This window comes from Colletotrichum paranaense (assembly GCF_030867605.1).
Source record: "Colletotrichum paranaense strain IMI 384185 chromosome Unknown Scaffold_1.1, whole genome shotgun sequence".
Classification (NCBI taxonomy): Eukaryota; Fungi; Ascomycota; class Sordariomycetes; order Glomerellales; family Glomerellaceae; genus Colletotrichum; species Colletotrichum paranaense.
The window spans coordinates 372763-392825 of NW_026848959.1; the positions used below are offsets into that span (position 1 = coordinate 372763).

The 20063-nt window shown below is 50.9% G+C and overlaps 5 protein-coding genes across 5 annotated transcripts; 1 reads left to right on the forward strand and 4 right to left on the reverse strand.

Moving 5' to 3' along the window:
* Positions 1-5115: 5115 nt before the first annotated feature.
* On the forward strand, positions 5116-5709 carry CPAR01_00112 (uncharacterized protein; the record flags this gene model as incomplete). Its single annotated transcript, XM_060484405.1, has 1 exon — positions 5116-5709. The coding sequence occupies one exon, from the start codon at positions 5116-5118 to the stop codon at positions 5707-5709; it is 594 nt and encodes a 197-aa protein (XP_060355262.1).
* A 1621-nt stretch (positions 5710-7330) lies between these two features.
* CPAR01_00113 (uncharacterized protein) lies at positions 7331-7522 on the reverse strand (the record flags this gene model as incomplete). Its single annotated transcript, XM_060484406.1, has 1 exon — positions 7331-7522. The coding sequence occupies one exon, from the start codon at positions 7520-7522 to the stop codon at positions 7331-7333; it is 192 nt and encodes a 63-aa protein (XP_060355263.1).
* An 834-nt stretch (positions 7523-8356) lies between these two features.
* Positions 8357-8629, reverse strand: CPAR01_00114 (uncharacterized protein; the record flags this gene model as incomplete). The annotated part of the gene is made up of 1 exon (XM_060484407.1): positions 8357-8629. The coding sequence occupies one exon, from the start codon at positions 8627-8629 to the stop codon at positions 8357-8359; it is 273 nt and encodes a 90-aa protein (XP_060355264.1).
* Positions 8630-14487: 5858 nt separating this feature from the next.
* On the reverse strand, positions 14488-17408 carry CPAR01_00115 (uncharacterized protein; the record flags this gene model as incomplete). The annotated part of the gene is made up of 5 exons (XM_060484408.1): positions 14488-15011; positions 15101-15120; positions 15214-15699; positions 16362-17041; positions 17082-17408. Coding segments are annotated over 5 exons (2037 nt in total), but the record flags the coding sequence as incomplete, so codon positions are not given.
* A 1654-nt stretch (positions 17409-19062) lies between these two features.
* Positions 19063-19494, reverse strand: CPAR01_00116 (uncharacterized protein; the record flags this gene model as incomplete). The annotated part of the gene is made up of 1 exon (XM_060484409.1): positions 19063-19494. The coding sequence occupies one exon, from the start codon at positions 19492-19494 to the stop codon at positions 19063-19065; it is 432 nt and encodes a 143-aa protein (XP_060355266.1).
* Positions 19495-20063: the final 569 nt, after the last annotated feature.

The window sequence follows — 20063 nt, forward strand, 5'->3', positions numbered from 1 at the left end:
TTGGAAGAGCGGGACTGGACAGAGACGGTTCGCGGTTGGTGGTTGCACGCCAAGAGGGCTGCACGGCGGGAAGAAGCTAAGAGCTGGGGTTTGTAGTATCGACTCGCTAGCTTGGTAATCTTGCCTGGAGTGAATGCTGACCAGGTGCTGACCGCTGACGCGACCGCGATCGAGCAGAGCAATAAGGTAGAAGCCGGCTATTCGATGGGTCGAGAGACTTTGGAAGCTCTCTAGAGAAATGTGCCGGCTGTCTGGTGCAATAGTTGAACCCTTTTATCAGGACGAGTTGTATAGATGATGCGTTGGAGCAGGAGCAGGCAGCGGCGCTGTCACCTGCTTCGTATCAGCTGCCTGTCCTCGGGATGGTGAAGCAGCAAATATGATGATGAAGCGTGGGCAAAACAGATGGATGCAGGCAAATGATGTGAAGTGGGAGAGAGGAAGAGGAGAAGTATTGAGGAAGCTGCATTGCATGTGAGGACGGAAGGAGTCAGAAGGAAGGAACGTCCTTGTAGGTACTTTGACGAGGTAATTGCGCATTGAGGCAGGAGCAAGTCAGATGCAAGAACACATAAGGAACATTCTGAGGTTGAAGCTGCAACGACGATCTACGTATCCCCAAAGCACGAATAGGTAGCTAACTATCCGTACGTGCACATTTGAGCCTTGCCCAGGGATTGCATGCATGATGGATCACGTTGGCCTGGGAGGGGGAGGGGTACGAGTGGCTTTTGGGGATGACGGGCATCAAAGTGCAACTTTTATCAGATGAGATGCTGTGATGCCATTTGCTGCGTATATTCCTCCCACTTAACATACTTCCCCCGCATCGCTAGTCACCTGGAAGTGTAGCAGGCACGACTGGGTAGTCGGCGTGTGCATAGAGAAAAAAATGAGCAAAGCCTCAACTATAGTGAGTTTTCTGTATGTACAAAACAGGTAGCTGATAATAAGTTGCACGTATTCACATCGTTGTGAGATTCACCAGTGAGAGGAAGGAGGCTCATAGTGTGGTATTGAGGTACGATATGGCAGGTGATGAATAGCATGAACTGCAGCCAGTGACCTACGTTGTTTCTACCAATGTGCAATGTCAAGTGACTGGCGAACAAGCGCCCATTCAACATGAGGGTGAGCAGCTCTACAATATGGAGTATGACGATTGGAAAGGAATGATGCGTGACAGAGTGACATTGCGGAGGTTCGCATCTTGAGTGGAGGAGTTCGCTCATCACATGCACCCCAAGTCCCCCAACGCGGGGTGACGGGAGAGCGGAACATGCAGCAAGAGCCCAGTGATGGCCAGAATTGGCATGGTGGCCCCCTCCCGATTTTCTAGAACGGCCGTCCCTTCCCTGCACTTCCACGCCATTCGAATTATCGTGAGAGCCAATTAAGAGAAGGCAGCTTGCCAAAGTATGCGCTTGCCCTCTCCAGATTTGCTGTGATCCTTCACCTGCTTCCTTCCAGGTTGATTGCTCACCTAAGAGGAGCAACAACTACTATCTCAGGATAGAGAAGGCAGGAAGGACAACCTAGGAGGAAAGATTCATATTAGGTAAGGTAGTTGCGCACCTTCCGACACCACGACTCCAAAATGTACGTACCTCTTCATGTGGTCAACCACCGTTGGGCGTCACCTCAGGACATCGACGTATTTTCTCCATGATCATCATGGGAACCATTGGCAACATCAAGAAACATCAAACAAAATATACCGTTACGATGCATCGTTCCGATTCCCAGCCAGAAATTTTGGGTGGCCGCATCCTCGGACGACGGCTATTGTCAATACGAATATCCGTACATGCCCCTGCGTTAGAGCGTACGCCACAGCTGGGATGAACCCAAGAGCATCCCCAACTTGAACGTCAATCACGTACTTTCTTGGCATGCTAAGTTACAGTGCGTATGCAGCTTTTTTGCCTCCTCCTGTCCATCAATCCTTCTAGTCTCCAAACTCTCGTCTCAGTGCCCATATTCGTCACTGTCGCACACTCAATGACTCTTGCTCAGGGCCCATATTGCCTCTCCCGCTTCCATTCAGCTCCGACCGTACGGCACTGCTTGTATCAGACTCCACAATCGCCGGAGCTGACTCGAAGGCGAACACAAATTGCAGGCCAACCAACGGGACGGAAGACCAGCGGCGGCGACCAGGAACGACGCATGTGGATACTCCCCTCGCCATGCTCCATCGAATGGGATTCATTCCAGACTCATTGGCCATGACCTCAATCAACTCCATCCAGTGAGTGGCCCAGAACTGGCACTACATCGCCAGTCGCTAGCTTTTGGTTTCCTCTAGCCCACCAGCCCTCTGGAGTCAAATCCACCATGTTGGGCCCTCCGGATGAACTCGAATACTTTCCCCGTCGCCCCTCGCCCCTCACGCCTCCATCGACTACTACCGACCAAGTCTGCCATTCAGCCAGACCCAAACCGTTATTTGTAGCCCCTTTCGAATGTTGGGGTTACTTGTCACGGCTTGCCTCCTTCAAGACTCGGTCCGCCACCAGCTCGTCATGGCGTCCTCCCTCTACCGACCTGCCCGCGCGTCCCAACTTCCAGCCTCCAGGCGGCCTCACTTCACCTTGCCTACTGTGGCCAGTGTTCCCGGTGTACGGTGTACGGTGTACTCGGTCAAATATCTCCCCTCACCCCTGCGCGTGGTTCCTGCTGTCAACAAAGGGTGAAAGGGGTAGGTGGCTGGAGAGGCCGGCGATGGTCTTGTCTCACCTTGGCTTGCTCCCTACACACTGGCCAACTGACCCAAAATTTGCCAAATTGTGGCCGCTCTCGGGCCTGGTATTTTTGTCCGGCATCTACAATTTCGCCCACATTCATTGGCTTCTCACCTCACATCCTCGTTTGTTTTTATTGATCTTGCTGATCTCAGAGGGCAACGCAATTGGCGGGCAGTAGGCAGTGCACCACGACCCTGGTCCATTGCGGCCCAAGCAGCTGCTCACCCAAGCATTGGGTGCCAACAGAAATCACTATCAACAAGCTGGATTTCCACGGCAAAAGTCCTGACCTCGTGTTCGTCATACCATCCTAGACAAACTATCGGAGGGATTGTCCTAGGATTTCCCTGGGAACATGAGGCTGGTTATCACCAACTCTATCCACACTTACACCTATGAACTGCTGCAATAGACTCCAAGATCTACAGGCATTGTTCACCGAAACAAATGTCTAGTAGTCCACAGCAGGAGAGGAGCGCTGTAAGGGATCGCAAGGACGTCTGCGACTATGCATCTGTCAGCCTTCGGAAGCGACATGCCCCGATGTGTCCTGCCCTAGCGGCGGGCTCAGCTAATGCAGCCACTGAAGGAAACCTATACCTCGATCCTTTTCAGTCGAGGATTAGCTAGGGCCGGGCAATCGCTGCGAGCAATACAGGCGACAGGCGCCTTGGGATCGCAACTGCTACGACTTGAACCCCTGGAATGTCCATGTGGTCTTTTGCCCGATGCGCTGCGATGTGTAGGGCAGGGCATGCTATGAGCCTCTGCATCGACTCGGCTTACCCTGCGAAACTGCCGCCGTGGTCTCATCGGCCATTGCTTTCGTACGCATATGCACTACCGTTGTCGTGGCTCGGCCTGGCCTACGGATACAAGCCCTCGGACGACCTGAGTCGCGTCGTGTCGGTCTTGTCTTGCACCAAGCAGCCTCATGTCTCGGCCGATGTCTTTTTCTCTTCTCTTCTTGTCCGTGCTCATCCGTCTCATCTCTCACCCGCTTCACGGACAACTACATCGAATCAATACCTGACTATCTATACGGAGCAAGTACACGTCCGAAGAAAGGAGACCATCCGGGAGTAGGCGGCAGGCAAAGTCAGTTCGATATCAGCATTCCTCGCCCGGCCGAGTCCCAACGCAACATCTCACCTCAGAGGCAACCGGCATCAACTTGAATTCTTTCCCGTTCCTCACCGATAGCCACCGGTACCCCGGCATCGCCAGGTCTGACCGAGATCGACTTACACGTCCACTTCATGATTCGTCAGTCGTATCCGTACTTGACTACCCGTATCACTCCATACAGTCAGTATTACTGTAAGGAAGTGAATGCCACTAGTCAAGACTTCGGCGTCCTCGACTCCATCAGTCCGGTTTCTTGACCGCATATTTACAACCACAGTCTCGGTTTGCTCCATCTATCGACGGGCCACTTGTTTGGGGCGAGCCACTGAGATGGGAAAATTGGCCTGTTTTGCATCTCGAGAGGATATCGCCAGGCCATAAGCTTCTGATGCCCTGCTTCTTACACGCCCCTTTTCCCTGCTCCCTGCAGCGCAGGTGCATAGCGAGCGAGATAGCGTCACACAGGCTGCTGTTCCTAGCGTGCCGGGTGGAGTTGATGGAGGTTGCAACATTTCGAACACCCTGCTCCAGCTCCCCTGCTGCAGTTGGAGACGGTTCCACACCGGCCCAGCGTCTCCCGTCTCCAGCATTGAACGTCTTCTCCGAGTCCTCGACCTTGTCTCTCATGGAGTCCACCCTTACCCAGCCGTCTGGCTAGATGCCGCGCGCGCACGCTCTGGCGCTGGCTTGTGACGACAGGGCTTCGGTGCGTCCTGGATCTCGCTTGCTAGGTTCGCTTCATCCCACGGTTCCCACCACAAGGAGAAAAAAAATACCCTTTTTCTAACTATTATTTTGTTCTAGAAGACGGCAAACCTCTTAGGCATTCCCTTCACCTGCACTTCACCGCGGGCCGCAACACTCGGTGAGTGGCTCGAGGCCGGGCCTTGACCGTGACCTTGGCTTGTCTGTTTGTTTTTCTTTCCCCTACCGCACCATGGGAAGACTTGATTGCTTCCCTGCATGTTGTTATTGTTGTCATTGTTGACCCCCGTCGGCTAGTGTCAGTGTCGGGTGTGTGCGAGTGTGCCCTGAGTCCCCAACTCCAAGACTCCCGAGGTGCCATGCGCGCCCATGCGGCAGGTTGCGCCAAATGTTCTATGTGCGTACTGTAATTTGCTTTTTTACCCGGCACCGATGTGAAAATTTTTCATCTCTCACCGAGAATAGATCACGTCTCATTTCACTCCCTGTCTCTCATCATACAAGACCACTCTCCCATCATGCCAGCCCTACTACCATGCCATGGCACCAATTGCGGGAATGGGACGGTCGCTGCGGAGTGACTCATAGGAGTGCTCATCAGGGCAGGCCATACTACACCAAACGAGGTGTGCAGAGTGTAGTGTGCGGTGTGGGAAAAGGAGTGTATGAGAGAGAAGGAAGAGTGATAGAGAAGCGCGCTACGGAAAGCCTCATGTGGTCGGTCCCAACATTCACGAGTCCTTGCTGCACTGCTGTCCAACAGCCCAAGGCTGCCGGTCTCCTTGCTGCACCTATCAAACTTCCTCGAAGCCCTTCTAAAGGTCACCCAAGTGAGGGCCTTGGTGCTGATTGGGTGTCAATGAACACGTCGCACCGCGAACTTGACAGAATCCCCTCCTCCTCCTCCGGCGCACCAGCCCGTATGGCCAGTCAAGTTGATGGTCGGACGGCCAGGGCCGCTGAGAGGGGACGCTACTGCACTACGAAGGGCCGCATCCGCATCCCTAATCCTGCGGCCGGCAGGGGTCCACCGCATTTTGCATTGTCTTCCCGGCTGCTTCATTCATTCCCGTCATCTTCGACTCTCCGTCTCTCCGGTCACTGGCGTCTCTGGGTGTTGCTCCCCTAACCCAACACCTCCGATGCATTGCAACCATTTGGCGACCAGCTTAGAATCGCACACACCCACCCTTCCGATATCGAAACACGCATCAAATACCCACTGGCGATGCCCTCACTGACGTCTATTCGCCTGTATGCCCACCACCATGCAGTCCGCCCATGTTCATCCATGATCGATGCTGCCGAGCCATCAAATATATACACCATCGCCCTCGTCCACTGCTCCGCCCTTCACACAAAACCCACGCCCTTCTTCAACCAATACCGTTGAGACTGACGGCCACTTTTGACCAAAAATAGGCAAGGACTCTGGCAACCGCCTTGTTATTCTTCTTTTCCTTCCTTGCTATCTTCTCTTCCCGGCACTCCGGGCCCAGACCGCAAATGTGACAGGCGCAACGCGAAAGCCCCTCCTCACCGACTCTTTGCGTCCGTGGCAACCACCCTATCATTACCGCATTCCACCTTACGGACTGGCGGGGCACTTGCATGGCATTGCATGTCGTTGCAGATGCGAAGGAGGCAAGAGGAGGGGTTTCTGCTGCTTCATGCCCTATTTTGACTTTTTTTTAGTCGTTTCTGCTTTCTTTCTGTTGCGCATTGGTTCAAACGAGAGAGAGAAAAAAATCCCCGCTGCCCCTGGTTGGGTTGAAGATGCCGCATGCGCCTGATGACCATTGACAGGGTCATGTTAGGGCTCGGTGACGTCGACGACGCGCACAGAAGTATCACTTTTCAGGCTGTACAATTATACGATTGTTCGAGCCAGTATCAGGTGGTCTCCAGTGAGGCCATCGCCATCACGAGACGGTGTGGCGCGTATGGATTTGCTAATTGTGGTGGTATCTCGGACGTATGACAATTGGACAACACATACACATGGCCACTAAGAGGATCAGCTCACCTACACGGAGAGCGATACTAGCACAGAAGCCGAGCTTCCCATCGTTCTAGGGTTCTACTAAGCTTCTGGCTGATCCTGTGATGGATTCGGACTACGATCCCCTCTCACCCCGGGGCTACGGTACAAGCGACAAGCGAGAAGCGAAGAAACGCGGGATACAACGTCTTGCTGCTCGTTCTTTGTCTTCGCCATGCAACCAAGTGGGAACAAGTATAGTGGGAACTGGAAGAGAGTCGCGCCTGTTTCGACGGTGGATCGCGGGTGCGGAGGAGCGGCACTGCTTCTTGCTCTTCTCAGCTTCTTTCCTTCGCTTCGGTTGGCGGAGTGCATTATCGAGGGCTGATCATGAGCGGTAAGCGGCAAGACCGCGACGGATAAAGTTGTCCGTCGATATCCTAGACTCCTAGCGAAGAGATCCAAGGCCCCTGCTCCAAAGGCCCCCCCCCCTGGCTGTTTGTGTATCAGTAGACCGATAGGAAGGGCGGCCAGCCGGCCGGTCGACCAGCCGCTGTCTGTTTTCACGATGCCTCCCCTTGCCAGGGCTTCTCGCCGGGGTGCCTCTTTGATCGTCCTCGCATCCACGTTGTTCTAGATTCGTTGAAGATGCTGAAGATTTCCTTGATTTTCAGTGCGTTTGAGCTGCGAGGGCCTGGCTCCGTAGACCTGTGGACAACGCATCGACGAACAGGGTTGCGGCAACGGGCGAGCGAAGCCTCAGCACGCCTCACGCCGCACGCCGCACGCGCTTGCTCCTACGCCTGCGCCTAGGACCATGAAAGAAGGAGGAGGCATATGTAGGAAGTACGGAGTATGCTTCGTGAGGGTAGGGGACGGCAAGCCAACGGATGGTGCCCTGGTCCCGTCTGTCGCCCTGCGCTGCGCTGCGGTCTGCACGCCTTGCCGCAACGTCATGCATGTCTGTCTGGCTTTTATGGTCTTGGCTCTCTCTTTTGCTTCGACAGTTCGACTGACCTTGATGGGCCCCGCTCCATTATCATCCTGGGCGCACGCCGGGCGGTGGCACCTTATTCCAAATGGACTTGCTTGCGTTTGCCGGGCAGTACACTACTGGGTGCATAGGCATCAGGGCATGGCCCCCCTTGTTCCAGTCTAAAAGCAGCAGCTTTATGGGCCAGATCACCCTATCGAAAGAGGGATGAGGATGCCTACGCAGTAGCTTTTCCCTGGACGATGGCTGCGATGGCAGGACTTGAGCTGGACTGCCCGGACTGTACATAGGACTGGGGCTAAGGTAGGTTAGTACCGAAGGGGTGGAAAGAGGGTTTCTCGGGGGAGTGTGCATGGCCAGGGCTTTTGCAGAGGGTTTTCGCTGAACAAGAGGGGCATTTGCATTTTTGTTCCACTGGTGAGTGTTTATAATTCGTTGTCGGAGGTTTTGGGTTTTGCAATTCTCTTCAATTTTGGGGTGCATTTAATCTTTTTTGTGAGAATTCGCGAATCAGTGTAGCGAATTGCTGTGCATCGGAGGAGGGGTTATTTTGGAGGAGGGGGGTTTTTGATGTCAGGGCTGGTGATGAGTGTGAGGTGACTGGTCCGATGGGATGGGATCTGGGTTGAGCCAATGAGGGTTGTGGTATATGGGTTTGGGACTTGCGGTCTGGATATCCATCCGTTGTCTTGGAGATGCCATCAACTGATTTCTAGCCCGCCAACCAAGGGGCCCCCGACGGGGAAGACACTCATTTCGACACGCCAGAGGAGTATCGCCGAGCCTGAGAGGAATCGAGGTTCACAGACTTCCCTTCCTCGGGAAGACAATGGCTCCGTGGGATTCAAGTCTGAAGCCAGGTGACCTCAGCTCGCACTTGTTCATCGTCCCGACGCAATCACGGAAAAGAGCGAGAGCGAGATGGCCGAGGGCCGCATCATCACCACGAAGCCACTCACAGCAGCAACGTATGTGTAGGTACGCAGTATACGGATACCACAGCCTCGATTTGGCATGTCGTTGAAAGACGCGCGCGTACGAAACAGGTACCACCGGTGCACCACCGATGGCCATACTAAGAGTACAAAGTGCAAAACCCAGGCCCAAACGCCACAGCCGGCCGATGTACCCCAAATACCTGGGTCGGGTTAGGTCGAGGATGGTTGGTCAGGGATGTGGTGAGGTAAGCGATCCCTGGAGACATGTGGCTTAGCCTCGGCTTTGTAATCCTTGTCAATGTGGCACAGTTCCTCTCTTTCTCTGAAGTTCCAGGGGACCAGCGGTGATGACGACCAATGAAAAGCTCGGATGGACGGGCATTTCGAGATTCGCCACCGACCGGTGCCCCCGTCGTCCGGATCTCCCGCGTGCGAGGCGGGTCTCCGGGATTTCGGGTCGCGCTGAAGAGAGAGACACGCAAGGGGGCAAGGGGCAAGGGGACGTAAAGTCTGTCCGGACCTCAACACCCCCTTTGAGGATGTTGTGACTCTTTTCTTCTGTGGTGTTCTATAGAGAATGACAAATGGTGATATCAGGTTGCGATACCCAACGGAATGGAATCGTGGTGGTACTTGCGATGTAATGTATATTTTGGATGATGGGGAAAAGGACACGCCCCCTCTGAGGTAAGTCACTCAAGTACCGGCCTTTGCTTCATGTTTACTGGTGAATTTGTACCGCGTGGGTTATGACGCAGCGTGTGACAGAAGTGCGCCGAGTGCGTGGTGCGTGGTGTGAGTGTGAGTGTGAGTGTGTGGCGGACTCGGGCTGCACTGCGAAAGTTCCAATCCAATCTTGGGCAGCAATATCTGAGAAAAACACGCTGCCACCATGCACAATGAGAGAGGCATGCGCCCTGCGCGCTGCACCACGACCAGGCTGCATGCTGATGCGAGGTAAATCGACAACGCATTTCATTGGAATTTTTTTTGCAAGCTGGCGTCGTGGTCTTTTTCTTTCTTTCTGCCCTCTTCCTTTCCTTTCCTTCTTTCCTTCTATGAGGTGAGGTTGAGTCCGAGAGTTGAGGTAAGGTACCTGAGGGTTTTCTTTGGGCGGCAGGGGACCGGGGGGGCTAGATCGATCCATCTGCTGACCAATGTCGCAATCTTTCAAGATTTCGATTGCGAATTTCGACATTTGGGCGATGGATTGACAGCTGGCATAAGGTAAGGTGAGGTCAGGTAAGGTATAGTGAGTTGTCTGTATTCTTTCCCGTGCTTTTTTGATTCTCTATTCTGAGTTTTTCACCCCTTCGGTGACATGTATGTGGCCTCGCCGGTGCTGCATCTCATCGCCGAAGCACCGCTGACGCGAGGCGTCTTATCTGCGACTTTTCTCACCTTTCAACGCCCCCAATCTCAGAGGCGTTGTGTGTGTGGTTGGTACAAGACCGCCGGGTGCACCACTACGACTATCACACACCCGAAAACTTGGGTGTGTGATTTGTCGGCGCTGAGCGCATACCTTGTGACTCACACCTGGAATCTTTCTTCTCCGAGGTGCCCGGCTCAACCACTCTCCCTTTTCTGATTTACTCGCTTTCACTCACGGCGTGTCGGGAAAGGGGAAGAGGCTGTGCAGAGTCCGATGATGAATGGGATTTGATTGGTTGATGTTGTGTTTCGGGAGGTACGGGTGGCTGGGTGTAGGCAAGTTCTTGGGACAAATGACAGGATGTTGAGGCCGCGGGAAATATCGCCACTCTTTTCCTGTCCGGGGATTGGATGCGCTGGTGAGGATGTTGCTTTGGGGGCCAGGCACCGGGTGCGATGACGACGATGATTCCGTTGCCTTGGGATGGTGGATGGTGAACCGGGGAGGGTTGAGGAGTTGATGAGAGCGAATCGTTTTGGTGAAGCTTTCTTCTTCAGGGATGAAGAATGGTCTGAGGGTAGGCAGCAGTTGTGAAAACCCGCGAATTGTGATTGAGAGTAGGATTACTTGTGCTTGTATGGGCGACCAGTCCCGGGCTAGTAATCTGGGACAAGAAGTATATTGCTACGATGCTATGGTTATAATAGGAAATGGGCTCATACTTCAAAGGGTGACTCGTATCTTTAGATTTCACATGCCGCGAGTTGGAAGATTTCAGTGTTCTTCGAATGATCGTGACGAATGTCAGTCCGCCTTGATTTACATGATTCACGCCTCGTGAAAGAGACGTCGATGACATGCCGCGATACTTAGTAGATGGGTATTGTAGCATGTTCGGCACTCATGATGGAAGATTACACACCCCTCTACATCATCAAGATGTCACATCCGTCGTCTGTCCTGTTATAGAACTCCTATTGGAGGATGAAGATCTCTCCATATCGAAGATTCAGGACAGTATTCACGCACTGGGCGGCCGTGAATCTGCAAGTTGGATATTTGATAGGTCAGGCTTACGAGCTAGACATTCCCAGTCTACCGGGTAGCTGATGGAACGCAACGCAGATGCCTTGAGGCTCAAACAAATGTTGCTGGATGAGTCGTGATACAGATCACGAGCCTGAGGCAGATGACTCCTCGTTTCTCAGGATGTACCGTGAGGGAGGCCTCCAGCGTTCTTGCAGGCTGTGGACAATCACATCTGGGGTCTTCAGCGTGTTTCAAATGTAGCATGTGATTAAGTATGAAGGAAGGCCATGATGTCTCATATTGAAAGATGATGTCTTTCGAATCCACGATCTCATAGGTTTTGTGAGATGAGTCATAGTGATGCTCGAGTCTAAAAGGCTGTGTCGCTTCGACTATCTCGCATAGGTTTACATCGTGAACGAGACGGCGATGCCTCGATACCTAGGACTTGTGTATCTCAACATCTATCACATGGTTTGCTAATCACCCATATTGCGTTTGCCTGATAGCGAGACTCAGCGACTTGCTGCGTTGGCCAGGATGAGGAGTCACAGGACATCACCGCACTTACTCGCATATGTCAATGAAGACCCTACGAGTACCACTCATATCGCCACAATACTACGAGCTGCACCATATCTTCCGGCAGCGTTTTTCTGCCTGCCTGGTTGCATCTGCCTCTTGGTCGATTCTCTTCTAAACTTTGGATGCTGATGCCCGTCGAGAGCTGATAGGCATACGTACGCGGTGCGAAGCCTTGCTAACTGAATGGAGTCCACTTTCTTTACGGCAAAGGAAACCTTCCACTTCATGACATGTCGTATTGATACAAGCAGGTTCGGGACGGGCCACAACCGGCGGGCAACCAGTTTGATACCGCGATAATCCCCCGGAGATATAGCCACCTATCGGAGAGGAGGAGCGCAGATTTCCGTCTGGAGCTTTTGGCTGCGGTTAAGAATCTGGGGCCTAACTTTCACCGGAAATGCTATTCCCAGAGCAAGAACGAGCTTATGGGCCCCCTAGATGTTTCTCTTCTCCTAGGTATCGTTATCTAGTCCTAGATGAGCTACTGTGTTTCAGATAGGTATGTAGGACATGGAAGGAGACTGAGTGAGCCAAAGTCTTTGAAGGCTCGAACGACGTATCAGGATCAGCTGACGTGGAACAAAGATCACCCAAGGAACAAACGATATCTCGTAGTTCCTAGAAGTCATACTTATTGTTGTGCAGAAGAGAAGACTAAGAGCGTTCACGGGGAGAAGCACAGTACAGCTCATACCTCCTCCTCCCTTTCCTTCCCATGTTGTTTTCAGCCTCCGCATGCCAACACATGTTCCCTTTTGTGCTGCTCAACCCCAGAAGCATGCCTGAGAGCCACTACTACTCGAAAATGTAAAAAAAAAAAAAGAAAGGTTCCGTTCCAAAAGGTAACCACCAAAACAGCAAAAGGTTGCGTCGAGGGGGAATCGAACCCCCGGCTCCCCGACGCTGCTTGATGGCAACGGAGAATTTTACCACTAAACCATCGACGCTGATGAAAGGCGATGAGCTATGATGTCCTGGATGACGAGAATGTGCGTTGAGTAGGGATATAGTACGGGTGGGTGGATTGTGGTTAGATTCGTGAGGGTTTGGGACCCTGATTTGTGTGGAGCACGCGACGGTGAACAGGGGTTTGGGCCGCTCAAGATGCTCTTGCATGCAAGTCTAATTGCGGCGTCTTGCTCGCTTCCTCAGTCATGTCCGAGGTTGCCTTGTTGTTAAAAATGAAAGATCAGACCTGAGCCTGTAATTATGTCAAGATTTCCAGGCCGCATCCTGCCTCCGTGATCCGTCGGTACTTGTTTCCACTTTTGCCGAAGCATCCAACCCTGATTCCGCGCCTTGACCCTGATACACCAACACAGTTTCTTGCAGCGAATAGCCTACGGAGCGCACTATTCCGTAACGAATTAAACAATGACGGCTTAAAGTCTCTAATCTTTGTCACGGTATTTGAGGCAGACGTTCTGTAAGTTATCAAGCTGGAAGAGGACGCCCTGGGTATTGGCGCTCCTGGCCGAAGACTGGAGGTAGAGGCACAGGTCTAGAATTGCTCCGGAATAGCCACTAGTTTTGACAAATTGACGACGCTACCGTTTCTCAAGTGGAAGTGGGCGGAGGAACTGTAGCTGAGCACTAGGTACGTGTAGACGCACGTTGTGGAATGATCTTTTCATCTTGAATAAATATTTAAAGACCTGAAATGAGACTGTACGTCTCGTGTGACTAACACCCATCTGACCCTCTTAGAGGATCATGAACAATGGCAATACATCAATGTCGAGTTTAGGGTTTCTGAGCCATCGGAGAGAATAGCACGTCTGTTTTGGCGTCACTTGATCCCTTGAATCTTACTTGAAAGATTGAGGATTGTATTTGAGTGATCCAGAAGGAAAGAAGACTGAGTATGAAATCTCGGAATTGCGAAGACCATAACATGCTCCTGGTATCATGTTGAGGTACTGCAAGCTATAGCATGCGTCCTCAGCAATGTCTATGGCCTTAATTCTCTTTTTATTAGGCGATCGTCTACAGGGTGCGTGGACTTTTTTCGGAAAGAAGGTAAAATTTGAGCACTGAGCAGCAACAGGAAAACGTTACAATGTCCTCTCTTGGGCGTTTCGTGCTAGCGAGAAGCTTGTGAATTATGATTATGGATCAGCCTTTCGTCTCAATACATTGCTTATTAAGATATGAAGTGAAGGTAAGCCTATGAAAGGGTACTCAAAAGCCCGAGCTAACGATACGAACTAAAAAGGCTCATTGTAACAGAAGGGATGATCCTTCGACCCGCCAAAATTGACTTTGAATTCAAGTCCCTTTCCCTCTTCTTCCAAGTCGAACCCCACACAGGGATACACTTTCCCAAACCTAAGACTGTCGGTGGCTTTCGAGAAGGCATCTCGTAAAGTTCGATCAATACGATGTGAATCAAGCTGTGGATCTTGATACTTGAAATCTACCCATTACCAATCTTTTACCGTTGCGTGTACAGAATCCTTGTCCAGTACTTGAGTACAAACAAATACCCACGACATCAGGGTATCCGAAAGTCCCGGCGCCTCCGAAGTCTGGGCTTGGAATAGAACCATAGCCATTTTCAACAAATAGCTCCCCATCATCACTGTAATACGCCCACGATCCTTTGAACCAGCCTAGCATTGTGTAGTAGATGTTGTTTGGAAGACTCGGGTCACAGAACCCGATTCCCAATATCCTGCAATGACTTATCAATTTTCGGCCCTCGGAGGTAAGGTGATAGAGTCGGAAGCAATTTACCGAGAATTGGAGTTACGAAGGACTTCGACCTCGAATTGAAATATTCTCTCGATGGAGGGATACTGTGGTTGGCGCGTATACACCCTCTTAGGAGGTTCGGCGACTGCCTGACGACCTTCATCACTGTTGGAATTAGATATTCATTCATATCATTTGAATGTGTGAACCATTGCATAGTGATGACATACCGTGGGCGGTTGGGTATTTATCATGGCCATCGACGGGTTCGGAAGTGACTTGGAGGCTTTCCTTGTACTGGTCCCAAATTAGGGTGGCGGGACTCCTATAGTCGGTGTCTTATCGATTTCCCCAGGTTTCGAGTGGTTGTAGAGGCTTCTGAAGGTTTCCTCGAGGCAGAAACGTTTCAGATAGTCCATAGAGGACCAATTGTCTTCGTCAAGGCCATTTTGATCAACACTGTGATCTATCAAGATCTGTACAAGCTTCTTATCGCGAAGTAAGATTGCTATGTGGTAAGAGGTCTTCGACTTTACCCATGTCTCCTGCCTTCGATCGCCCGCGAACTTGTCGAATTCCTTTTGAGCGCTGGCTGGAAGCTCTTGGACAGAAAGCTCATGAAGGAATGAGAGAATTAAAGTGGTCCCTAGCAGAGCTTGCGACATATTCCCAATCAAACCGTGGAACTGAGAGGATTGGGAGAAGGTGAACTCCTTCAGGCGGCGGAGTCTCTGGGAGTCTGATGTCTGTGCATGCAGGAGAAGCAACCGAGCAGCTTCTACTCTCCCATCAAACAGTGCTCTGTCAAGTCGGGTCTCGCCTGTTAGACTTTCTTGATGAATTTTAGCATATGGTTTCTTCAGTAAGAGAGTTAAGGCTTGTGAGTCTTCTACATCAGCCGCAAAGTGTATTGGAGTATACCCTCTCCACCCTGAAGCGGCCTGTTTTTTAAGTCAGTGCCGACTAAAGGGACCGCTCTGGACCCTTTAAGCAGTGTTTCGGCGACCGCTATGAGGCTTTTTTCAGCAGCGAACATGAGTGCTGTGATGCCGCGAGAGTCCTTTGCTAATGAATCTGCTTTTAATTCACGCAGAAAGAATTTGGACACCTCAGTACGGCCGCCGATAACCGCATAGTGTAAAGGTGTGCACCCATTATTGTCTTGGGCTTCGATGTTAAGACCTTCCCCCTGTAGACTACGGATGCTATCGTCGTCTGCAACCTCAACTGCAATATGAAGGAAAGATTTTCCACTGCTGAACCGGCAGCTTGGATCCATCGCAAACTTCAAAAGTGCGTTGAAGCAGTCCTCGTTCAAGGGATTGAACATGCTCCCAGAAACATTGGGAGAGCCAGTGACTGAGGAATCGGTATTTTGCTGCGTCTGAGAAACGCTATCGTCTCTTTGTCTTGTCGTATTTTCCACAAGATGGTCAACAGGAAATCTTCCAGCCTCGTCGAGCTCATTTGAACGCGATCCCATATGCAGAAGCTGGGTGATCAACTTCGTATGTCCTAGCCTGGAGGCGATGTGAAGTGGTTGGCGGCCCCAAGAGTCTTGCTTCTCAAGAGATTGTTTTCCGCCGTATTTTTTCCAAGATGTCAAGGGACTCCAAATTTCCAATTTTCGAGACCAGATGGAGAGGAGTCATGTCGTCAAGTCCACCGGCTTGAATTACGCTCTTACGCGCTTCGCTACTTAACTCACTCAACATAGATGCGAGGCTTTTAGATTCCCCAGACAAGGCAGCGATATGGATCAGATTCCGGCCTAGGCTGTCCAGTAACTTAGGCAAGCGTTCGGTCCAGACTGACAGTTGGGTACACATGAAAATGTTGAACTCATGGTCATCAGCGAGACATCCGTAATGATACGGTGTCCAACCAAAAATATCGCCAACTCTTGAAACCTCTTCTGATGCGCTACATATCGAGCTAGGAAAGCTCAATTGTCTTTGAAGGGTTGCAAAACTTAAACAAGATACTACAGACCATCCTGACTCAGTTGGTGTGAAATTTGATACACAGACTATCGTGTTGTTAGCCAAACACGATCGTTCTGGGAGTTGCAGTATTCTGTGTCACTTACATCATCACCCGCCGCGATCATCGCCAGGTGATGCCGCGTGAAGCCAAGAGTGTTCTTTGCGAAGTTTTTGTCTAATTCATTAGAATCGCTTACTTCTTGAGAATTCTGGAAAATATTTCGTGACGGTCTTGGCGGCGGTAAACAGGTTCGAGCTTTGCCATGATGCCGGCGAACTTGGGGGATTTGAGATGTCTTTCAATAGCTTCCAGCTCTCGACACAAGTCCGAAGGAGGCGTCATCTGTTCATCATACGGTTCATGAGCGGAGGACAAGAAGTCGACTGTAGCCACAGCAATGGCAACGTTCAACTTGTCATCTTCGTTGAGCTTCTCGCCCTTTGTCTTAATTGTTTCAACGAGCTTCTTGTGACAGGTCGCTGTTTTTACCCATCCACGCCCAGGGCGAACACGAGGCATTAGTCTGAGAATTGCCTGGTCAGGCAGGAGATTCCTAGACCTGAGTGCCGGGATCATGCAAAGAAGGATGTCAGTTAGGCTCCCTAGGCCGTATGATTTCATGCTTCGAATGACTTTGGTAAGTTTACGGTGGCGAAGTTGGGATCGGAGCCATGTCTTAGCAAAGTCGATCGAGTCGAAAGTCTGTAGGCCTTCTATCTCTACATCTTGTTTGACTCCATCGGGACCTGAATCCATACCGTCTCTTGGAAGGAACTTCGAGATATTCCACATGAAATTGGTGAAAAGGTATTGGGTCAAGATGGTCGAGAGGGACGCCTTCGACGTAATCCTCACTTCTCTGGCAGCTGTTTTTGTCTGCGCCACTGTCAATCAGGCTATATAAGTAAGCATCAACTTTAAACATGCAACAAATCTTTGGGCGACTTAAAGCCGTTAATACAATCACTATTTCGACATTTGCACCCCTTGCTTGGCTTTTCTTTCGCGTTGGTTCATAGCTCTTGGGAAGTATTTCCCTGTCATTGCTTTCTCCGTGGTCACCCTTTCTGTCTTCACTTTCTTCGTCTTCACATTCTTCACTACCACTTTCTTCTTCATTGCTTTTGTAGTCGTCTCTTTGGTCGTCTTTAGTCGTAGTATCGCTATATTCAGCGACAAGGCTGTCGACCCACCAAGAGACATCTCGTTTCAGGACGTCATTCAGCTCTGTCTCGAACAGAATCTTTATTGTTTTCAACGTTACTGTTATCAGTGAACTATTCTCAAGCCTTAATTCTGGTAATTCGCAGACAAAGGTCACCTGCAGGTCTCTTACTGTATCCCGGCAATATTTGCAGTTGCGTAGGTTGACCTATCCCAATTATGTGCTGGTCATTCTACAATCAGAACTTACCGTTACGCCTTTCCATACGGTATCGTAGAGTACTATTCCACGTAGCCTGCACAAAAAAATGGCTCTAGAAGGCTTGTTCACCCAGTCCAAAAATGTGCGGACGATGATGCGTGATTGCAAGGCGTTTGTCTGAATATTGTCAGGGCCCAAAAGTAGGTGGGCTGACTTACATTGAATCTCGGATCTGCATGTCGCTCAAGGCTTCTTTCGAGGGAACTCTGGCCTCAACACATGGTAATGGGCTTGCGTGCACCTACATCGATGGCCATGAGGATCCTCGGGAACTCAGCCCATAACAGGCTGACCTATGTATCACAGCGACTGAAAAACACTGCCATTGTCTAGCAGCGGCTCGGTCATTGATGAGGCAAAATATGTTTGTTGGTCTAGGATGAGGCTGGGGGACCTAGAGCAAACTGCCCGCGAGGCTAACTATCAAAAGCTGTCACGACTTATGGCACGCAGTAATGAGCATATGGAGCAGGAAGGTATTAAGAATATTGGACTCGACAATGAAGGCAACTTAAATGACTTTTGATCCAGGGTTCTAACAGTCAAAAGACGCTCAGCGGAGACAGAAACATACTTGGCCAATAAGTGCATGGAGACATGACGAAGAAAATGCAACGTAGGCCGTGACCTTTCTGATGTTGAGCACAGCGGCGGTATCCTGTCTTGAATAGCGGCCGCGTTATCTAACAATCGAAGACTGGCAACAATGACAAGGTCCTCTGGGAAGATCGCGTTGCGATTATTATCTTTTGTTCGGTGCCGATAATACTGAGAGAAATGATACCAGAGGTAGGAGTGTGGAACCTGATTTGGCAGTGGCGGATTGATTACATTGATAAATTACAACAACAACGGCTGCGGCAGCTGTGGTCTCCAGCATATCGGCGGTGAGCAATCAATGCATCAAATGAAATATCGACTGCAAGAATATTCCTTGAGCTTATCTCAAGATCATTCTGCGCATCTGCAGCAACATCGGACTTGGTTGCACGGCCATTTTCGGAGACCAAACGCGCAGCGATGTCGCCTGTCCTTAAAGCACGAGTAGCAATACAGGAGTGAGACCACGGTGGTGGAAATTAACCTCAGCGGCCGCAGTTCTGAGCCGAATCATGAACTGATCACTTCCTCGACCTTCTAATTGGGCAGAGACTGTTGTCATGCAGATCACGGTGAAGGATGCCACTGAGAGGCAGACCATGGCGACCAATTGCGCTGCTCCCTTCCTATTTGATCAAAGAACCAGAGCGACTAATAGCCAGTAGGGGTTCTGAGCTACACTCAGAACTAGAGATACATGGTCAAACCCAAGCATCCTAGCATGGAGGCTTTGGAACGCTGAGTCTCAATCAAGTCTGAACAAGAAAATTAATGGCATTGTTAACAAGGAATCAAGTATTATTGATCTTAAAATGCCCTTCGGCCCCTTTCCCTTTGCAACGTTCCTCCACACGTCCGCCACTTACTGCGGTCAGTTGAAGCTGCAAGGAACTTGGATGACCCAATCGGGGTAGATCAGATCCTTGTTCTTGATCAGGCCCGAGTTCTTCTGCTGCAGCACATCCGCAGTAGTACAGAAGTCATAGGCGATCTTGTTAAGGGTGTCGCCGGACACGACCACGTAAGCGCCATCATACGCCGAATTCTTGGCGCAGTCTCGCTGTTTGCCGGCGTTCCAGTGGCACGGCACCTTTAGGTTCATACCAGGCTTGATGTTCTGGATGTTGTTCCACTCCTTGATGACCTGAGGTGACGTGCAGAAGTCGGCGGCGAGAATATCGAGTGTATCGGATGAAGTTGTGTAATACCAGCCTTCCGAGGCCTTGGTGTGCTTGCAGGAGCGACGGAGGGCGGCGGTAGAGCCCAAAGTAGCCGCCATGACCAGGAGAAAGTCGGAGCGCATCTTGAAATGATGTGATGGGCTTAATTTGTTTCGGGAAATAAATGTTGGCAGTTGGTTTTGGAGGATGGATAGATGCGGAAATAGGTATTCAACGAGAGCGCCGCAAAGTGGGCATTTATAAAGCCGCTGCTGAACATGTGCAACAACGCATCTTACGCTCATTTAGTGTCTGACACGACGCCTCATCAAATGGTATCGTGAAGCCAAAAGCTTGTTGTCGGAAAGCCTTAATGTTCACCTTCAAAATCGCAACATGATACGACGAACTAGCCGCACGGGCCGTGAATCGCTCCGCCTTCTGGAATACTACTCTATTTAACTTCACGACGGCCCCATCGTTCATCTCCCACCGTCGGGTTCACCGTCCACTCTGGCTGTCTACATCTTCTTGTTTCGCCTTATTTGTCTGAAAGTGACAAGTCTTACTATCGACAGGCTCAGATTCTAGCCAAAAGCTGAATGCACAAGATAGTCCCCGGCCGCGGGAACGCAGTGGCTCGGATGTTCTTTAGTGTGCGACATTCTGGGGCATATGGCTGTGACTTGTCGAGACTAGAATCACAATTTAG